Source organism: Marmota flaviventris, chromosome 3 (assembly GCF_047511675.1).
Source record: "Marmota flaviventris isolate mMarFla1 chromosome 3, mMarFla1.hap1, whole genome shotgun sequence".
Lineage (NCBI taxonomy): Eukaryota > Metazoa > Chordata > Mammalia > Rodentia > Sciuridae > Marmota > Marmota flaviventris.
The window spans coordinates 88,545,159-88,553,457 of NC_092500.1; the positions used below are offsets into that span (position 1 = coordinate 88,545,159).

Consider the following 8,299-nt stretch of genomic DNA (forward strand, 5'->3'; position numbering starts at 1 on the left):
GTAAGCATCACATTGCACACCCTAAATGTACACATTTTAAAATTGTAAAATATATTTCAATAAAGCTCTCAGGGGGGAGTTCTAAACATGTTTAGAAGACAGGGGAAAATGGTTTAGTAGAGGTGGAACAGTTAAATGTTCAAAGAGGGGAACCTACTTTAGAACATGAGTTCTTTAGGAAGTGTGAAAAAAAAAAAAATTGTCCCAAGATACAAAGGGGAAGAGAGAGTGTTTCTTCCTTTTAGGATGGTAGCAGAGATAAAATTAGAAGATTTAAAGAAAGAGATATTGAGGGACAGATGCAAAAAGCTAGGCATCTCACATTAATGTTTTGATCTTCTAAATAAGTTTATTTCATAGACATCTCTATCAGAATCACCGGAGACTACTGGATAAAAATTCCACCCTTGGATCATTCTTATCAGAACTCAGGAAGTTGATTTTAGTGAACTCACTAGGTTATTCTAACTAGAGCTTGAGAACCATTCTTCAGTGAAGTAGGAGGTTATCTACATGGTTGGAAAGCATTAATGTTTTAAGGAAGAGAGCAGAAGATATGGGTGGATATGGAAGAAATAAAAGAATTGCTGAGCAGATCCCATGTCAAAGTTGGGAAGCAAGAATCCATTGCCTTGTTAGCGGGGTTGACTCAGCTACAGAACATGGTTGACTGTGCTTCCATGGTTCTGCTAGGGTAAAGTGGTACTTCTGAAAGACCCTGTTACTACTTCTTTATTTGTCTGTGCACAGGGAAAATTACCAAAGGCAGCTGCTAGATCAAGGACATGAAAAAAAAAAAAAAAAAAAAAAACAGAGAGATCTTCCTTCCTTCTGGGCTTGAGAAACACACCTTTGTTTCTTGGCAGGCAGAATAAATAACACTGATTACTACATAAAATCCTATGGATTTGTATATTCAGAGTTTTAATTTCACATATTTATAATGAGCCTCTCAGCATGTCAGGGACTTCCCCCTGCGAGTTGTGGCTCAGTTCTTGTCATAGATGCTGTTGCTTCACCTGCATGTAACTGGTGATGAGCAGTTTGGATTTGTGAAGAAATCCAAAGTTGCAAGACCTAGTCTCCTGGATTGTCTTTTTTTCTTTTCCTTTTTCTTTCCTTCTCTTCTTGAGCTACATTGGCAGCTTCTTGCCCCATCTCCAAGCTGCCAATCTCTTCCTTGCCAAGATCATCTTCTATACATTATATTTTTTTTTTGATGCAGTATGACAACTGTAGTAAGTAGCCACTGCTGGGAAGGTTCCCCATCGCCACAGAGTGATATCTAGACAAATTGGAGAGACATATAAGGGTTTTTGCAGCATGTCTTGCCTTCATGTCTTCAACCACTGTCCCCACCATCCCTATCTCCCAAAGTCCAGGGACAGTGACCTCTGTCATTGTTGCAGTATACCTGCCCATGACCACACCCTCCTTTCTGGATTAGCTGCCACTCTTTCTATTGTTTTCCTGAGGAGGTGTCTTCCAGCGCTGCCCCTTTCTGTAGCTAACTTGGACCCAGCTCTGTCTTACAGGCAGAATATTTTTCCCATCTCTGTTCTAATTTATACAAATATCAACCACTACATTTGGAGTATCATATTGTGTTCATTAATATTTTTGTTATCACAGCGGGAGTTGAATTTCCTGAGACCCAAAATTGGTTCATTAATTTTTCATTTCCGCACTGACTCATAGGAAGTATACCTTCAATTTTAGTTGAATACATTTGAAATTGAGGGCCTCTTTATGTAATCAAAACTGAAAGAGCACAGCAAAGTCGAGTTCTTTGGAGCAAGCAATATGGGCAACTCTGCACCATTTTAGAAGTCCTTCTTTTTCCATGTACTATTATACGTGGATAATATTATATAACCTGCACTAAAGATGGGCAGCTGCCCTTGTGTGAACTATATCCAAAGTTGTGAGACCCTAGTTATAACATTGATTAACTAAATGCTTATAGAATCATGGAGTTTGAATGGGAAGAAGTGTCTTGGAAGAGATTCTTTTGATTTGCGATGAGGAAACCACTCCTATTCTGATATTAGACCATGCATGTAGCTTTCATCAGACCCCCAACCAACAAATTTTAGGAATTCATGAGAATTAAATCCTTTTACATTCCAGGTAAATACATTTTGAAAAAGAGCAAAATGTACAAAGCATTTTAGTTCAGAAGAACTCCACTGGGGAATGTTAAGTTGAATTTAAGGCATTGGGTGGGAGAAAGCCAGGCTTCTTGTAAGAGATAATTGGTAAGTTCAAGGAGGGATTTTAAATACAAGTGAAGTATTTTTCATGTGTTTTGCTGAGATGATTTGAGCCATCAGAAGACAGAAGAGTGGATTTTAATGTTTCTTTTTCTTGAGGTTTAATTGAGCCTCTTCTCTCTAATAGGTTTCAGAACCTGCTATGGTCCAGAAAGACATTTGTGGACAACATGAAAATCTATAACCACAGTTACATCTACATGCCTGCCTTTTCTATGAAGACGGGAACAGAGCCATCTCTCCGGGTTTATTATACACTGTCAGATGTTGGTGCCAATCAAACAGTGCTTTTTGCCAACCCCAACTTTCTTCGTAGCATTGGAAAGTTCTGGAAAAGTAGGGGAATCCATGCCAAGCGCCTGTCCACAGGACTCTTCCTGGTGAGTGCAGCCCTGGGTCTCTGTGAAGAGGTGGCCATCTATGGCTTCTGGCCCTTCTCTGTGAATATGCATGAGCAGCCCATCAGCCACCACTACTATGACAACGTCTTGCCCTTCTCTGGCTTCCATGCCATGCCTGAGGAATTTCTTCAACTCTGGTATCTTCATAAAATCGGTGCACTGCGAATGCAGCTGGACCCATGTGAGGAGCCCTCGCTCCAGCCCACTTCCTAGGGACGGTGGAAGGAGAGAGAGAGGACTGAGCCAGGGTCTTTTTGTTAGGTTTTCTATGTGACTCCAAAGGAGAATGGTCAAGTTTTTCATGGATTTGCATGGGCCACTTGGAAAAAGAAGAGAAGAACAACAAAAACCCAAGCAAAACTCTACTTTTAATGACAGCTTGGAGGACAAAGAAGAAATGAAACATCCTGTGAAATGTTCTACAGCACATGGTGAATTTACAACTCATAAAATGCCGATGAAATGACATTGGTAAAGCACATATACGTGGTTCATATCTAGAAGATGCAATTCAAAAATAAGATGAATGCTAGTTGTCGAGGCTACGGAACTAATCAAGGAGGAATAAAGGAGATGCCAGGGCAAAAGTGTTGCTGGCTCATAATAATTTTAAAAGACCTGTCTTATTAAGACTAGCATTAGGACTGTAGGTTTTTAAAAATTATTATTTATTTTTTTGCCCTGTTTAAGGGCAGTGGGTAGGTGATGGGGTAGATTTAAAAAAATCCCTTATTGAGTAATAAGGATACAAAATGCTGTAACTGATTATTGTGATTTGTTGAACCAAGTCTACATTAACTATAGTTCTCCTCCATTTCTAAAACTTTAAATAAGATTTGTTTCTTCCCCTTTTGTCAAGTCTACTTAGACAATGTGAAGCATTGTTGAATTTAGACTGTGTTGATTCATAGTCTGGATAACATGAGCCACTTTCCTGCCTCAGAATTTAGGATGTAAATTCGATTTTAGGTCTGCATTATGTAAACCTGTTTGCATTGTTATTATTATTTTAGTGCAAAAAAGAGTACATATGGAATACTCATTTGTAAATGGCATAAATGCCTCCATAATGTAATGTTCAGAGATGAAGTAAAGCACAGTGACATAAGGTGAGCATCTGTGGAAGATGGACCAGAAGGCAGATCCCTTCCCTATCTAACATAATATATTCACTCCAAGATACATCATATGCATGCATTCATGCATATAGACATGTACGCCCTCACACCCACTAGACAGAGTTAAAGCTCATTCTTGTGTAACTATGAATGCTATACCCACATGACTTGGTATGGCAAAAATCTGTAAACAGTTTTAGAGAGCCACGTATAAACTGTTTGGTAACACAACTTGCAGATATAAGACATGCGAGTTTATTGGTTGCTGCTTGTCATACCAGCACAAAAGGCAAGTGTAACCCCCAAACACTTATTCCAGAAAGAGCAGAATTGTTTTATTCGTTGATTCCCACCAAAATCTCATGAATGGGCCCTATGTTAAGCATGGTCCCTCAAGGCATGTTTCATACAAGCAAATTGATATGAATTAGTAGCTACTTATTTCCTTAATAACAGGGAGGATTACAGCAGCTTTTGACATACAGAAAGAAAAACCTGCTGTTATTGTAAGCTGCCAAATATGTTTCCATATAAGGAAAAGGAAATCTCTCACTGTCTTTGTGCTTTGAGATGTCTTATGTTAAAAGGGGACATGAACTCATTATCTTTATTCTTTCAAATGTCATCAAAATGTAGGTAAACTGTACCAAAAAGTTCTACCACGGTTTTAATGGTAGAAACTTGGCATACCATATAGACTAAAACAAGTGGCATTTTTTTTTAGTGAGTTAATTTACAAGATACCAACATTAACAAAGACCTTGGATAAAATCCTACGTCATTGGAGTAGGAAATTTCTAATTGGGGTTGAATATTGAAATTATTACAGAAATTAACATTTTAAATATGATTGGCATTACACAGATTAAATTGATACTTAGAAAGTTAAGTGTTTGAGAATGTCAATTCTATGCAGAACTAATTTACTCTTTTGATCTTGTGTGGCAGCAGAACGTAATGGGAAGTTACTATGAGTGAGCTGTGCTCAATATTCACTGATATGCACTCCTGAATATATTTCCTCTTTTTGAGCTATTGTTATTATTTAATAATTGATTGAAAAAGGAATACATTTTTAACAATATACTTCATTAAAAATATAAAAGGGCCAATGAAGAACACACATAAAAATTAACTAAATGTGTCATTCAAATTAGCACATTAATTGTTAAAATGAAATTAATGAGTTCATAATGCCCATACCTCACAGTTCTGTTGAAAAGCCATCTGGAAGTTTTACTTTTTGTTATGATTCCTGGAATAGATTTATGTATAGATTTGTACAATATTTAGTCTATAATTTTTTAAAATTTTTGGTGCATTGCAATTATATGTAATAGTAGGATTTATTGTTACTTATTTGTTCGTGCACAAAAGATAACCATATAATTTTAGTCTATACATTTCTGAAACGCAAAACAGAAGTGGCCAGGACTGGCAATGTTTGATTAGACCTATGCTTCTCAACGGGGGTGATTCCTCTTCCTTCTGGTGTCATCGGCAATGTCTGGAGACGTTTTTCATTGTCATGACTCAAGGATGCTACTAACATGTAGTGTGTAGCAGCCACAAATCCTGCTAAATGTCCTAAGGTACATAGGTCAGCCTCTCAACACATCATTACCCAGTCTAAAATGTCAGTAGTGCCAAGGTTGAGAAACCCTAGATTAGAGCAAAATTAAAATTTGATTGTTCTACGTTCTCTTCATTTATATGCTCATACTAAAGTATGACTACAATTTAATGATAATGTTTTCTTAGGGTAGATTATGGTTAAGTGTTCTTTTGTAAAGGTGATAGTTCATAGGTATGTCACACATATACCTGTTTTTTTTTTTTTTAACTTGTGTAGATGAATATTTCTAAACAAGAAACGTGTGTAAGTGTGTGTAGCATGAAGTCATTCATCTTTGTCTTTACTGAAATATATGTATTTCTAAGTAAGGATTTCTCTAGAATTGTCCTGGAGAGTTGTGTAGTAATACTCTATTACTACTAAGAAGTTGAATTCTAAAGTCTCATGATTTAATTTTGTTTATCTGATAATAAGTTTTTCAAAATTGGGCCTGGTAGTTTACCGAATTTGGTCAATCAATTTTAATATTTCTGACACTTAAGATTCAGCTTAGAAGACATTTAGGCTATTTTAAACACATCCAGAAAGAAAGTTTAATCACATTCAATGTATCTGCCAAAAGAGGGTATTCCTTTATACCATTAGATTAATATTTTAACTTCTTTTTTCAAAATTTAAGTTGACAAAAATTAGATTGCTTCATGGGGGCAAAGGGAAGGAGGGAGAGATGACAAATGAGTACCCTCATTTTTATTAGCCCCAATTTGAGAATTGATTCTGAAGATCGTGAATAAGAGTTGTCTCTGTTTAATTTTAACCACACTTCAGTATAATTAAGATAGATGAAAGATTAAGTCATTCCATAGGAAAGAGTAGTAATGTTTTATATGAAAGATTGTTTGTGGAAGAGGACTTCTGGACATTTTTGCTTTATAGAGAACATTTTTTTTTTTTTTTAGTACCAGGGATTGAACTCAGGGGCTCTCGACCACTGAGCCACATTCTCAGCCCTATTTTGTATTTTATTTAGAGACAGGGTCTCACTGAGTTGCTTAGCACCTCGCTTTGGCTGAGGTTGGCTTTGAACTTGCAATTCTCCTGCCTCAGCCTCTCCAGAGCCGCTGGGATTATAGGTGTGTGCCACTGTGCCCAGCATAGAGATCATTTTATCACAAGGTTATACAAAATTGTGCATCTAAACTGTGTAATTCTTACACAAGAAGTTAGGGAAGTGCTCATCAGATTTTGTTTCTGTATAAGTTTAGTTATTTTAGCAAAGGTAGAAAATAAATGATCCAAAATGGCAGATGTTTAGACAATATCCTTTGTTTGGCTTTGTGATATCTCATGCACTTTAGGGAACTAAACATTTGATTAGGCTAAATATAACTTGTACCCAAAGCAGTCTGGATCGTGTGGTTTAAATGGAAAATAACTGAAGACATCCTGGGAATCTTCAATGTGCCACAAATATTCTTAGATTAGTCCACGTCTTTACAGGAGTGGTATAGATGATCCAAAATGGAGACAATATCAGTAACATTCTTCTTTTCAGGAATTATGACAGTTTTATAACTTTATTTTATATAACCTCATTTCTTTGCTTAAAAACTCACTCCCCCCACCCCTGTAATTTTAATTCCTATGTTTGAAATACTGACTTCGTGAAAATTTTAACTGATGGAGGGGAAAAGTGTCACCAACCCACTGAGAGCTTCTGGAAGTGCTGTGGTGTTGCATAAATACTTTCCCATCAAGCACCAGATAATATCAACTTTTAATTTGTAGAATTCCAGAGATCAAGAGCTGTAGGGATTTTTGCATGTACTTGAGGACAAGTATGTGGGGAAAGAAGGACTGGAAGTAATACTGTGCTTTTTATTTCTTTATCTTCCCAATGCAAATGTTGCCTCTCAGATTACATGACTTTTGGGGTGCATACATTAGGGATGCAAGTGAATTAACAATTTCAAGGTACCTGCTACCTAGATCAATGTGTCTAATAAAGTCAGCAGTAAACAGACCTAGTAAGTTTGGTGACTTCATTCCATCATGTTTTAGGGAAAGGGTGAGGCTAGTGGAAAGGAAGAGGTGACCTTCCTCCAAAGCTCTCAGCATACAAGGGGTCAGAGAAATCTCCCCGCTGCCCTTGGCTCTCCAGTACCATGTGTCTCTCTCCTGCCAGAAATGCTGGCTTAACTCTGGGGTTAAGCTAGTAGCATGAGACTAGAGAGGCGGTGTGGAAATTTGCTGAGAAGCTTAAAATTTTGCACTGCCTTAAACCGTTTTGCTTTGTTTTTGCTTCACTTGTGCTCTCTAAATTTGGGTACCCTGTGGCAGAGTCTGGACACCCTGACCTACTTATAGCCCTGCCAATGATTATGAAAAATAGAACTTTTTTTTTTCTGTTTAGATGGACTTGGAGTCTGTAAAGCGAGGGAGATATCAAATATTCCACTTCTTCCTATTAGCCTCTTTGACAAACCTAGAAAATAACTCACTAGAATTCTGAAGCTCAGAATATCTGGCTATTAACTTCCAAATATGAGGCCACAATATTTAGGTTAAGCACTATAAAATCATCATTTTTGAAGTGGAAGGAGACTTGAACTTTTAAGATTTTTTTTCTTCCCATTATAAGAAAATGGATATTCTCTGCCTTTACCCTCATCCTTGGCTTGTCATTTGACATTTTCATGTGCATTCAAGAGATGAGACATGGAAATATGTGCATGAATAGAAACCTCCAAACAATACAAACCCAGCTTGTCTTCAATAAGGAAAAATACTTCTCTTTCCTTCTTTTGGTTTTCTTCTTTCTGGTGACAGCATTTGTGATTTCTTTTATCTCTCATACCTAAGGAATAAAATAACATGTTAAAGATGGATTTATAATATCTGTGAGAAATTGAGTAATATACAAAGCCCATG

At 36.9% G+C, this 8,299-nt stretch overlaps 1 protein-coding gene across 1 annotated transcript in view; it reads left to right on the plus strand.

Annotated features, from left to right (window-relative positions):
• Positions 1–3,013, plus strand: part of St8sia1 (ST8 alpha-N-acetyl-neuraminide alpha-2,8-sialyltransferase 1) — a 127,474-nt gene extending 124,461 nt beyond the window's left edge. Inside the window, exon 5 of the mRNA XM_027934171.2 lies at positions 2,401–3,013. Coding sequence (XP_027789972.1) covers positions 2,401–2,887 — 487 coding nt within the window. The 3' untranslated portion in view covers positions 2,888–3,013. The remainder of the gene's footprint in view (positions 1–2,400) is intronic.
• Positions 3,014–8,299: the final 5,286 nt, after the last annotated feature.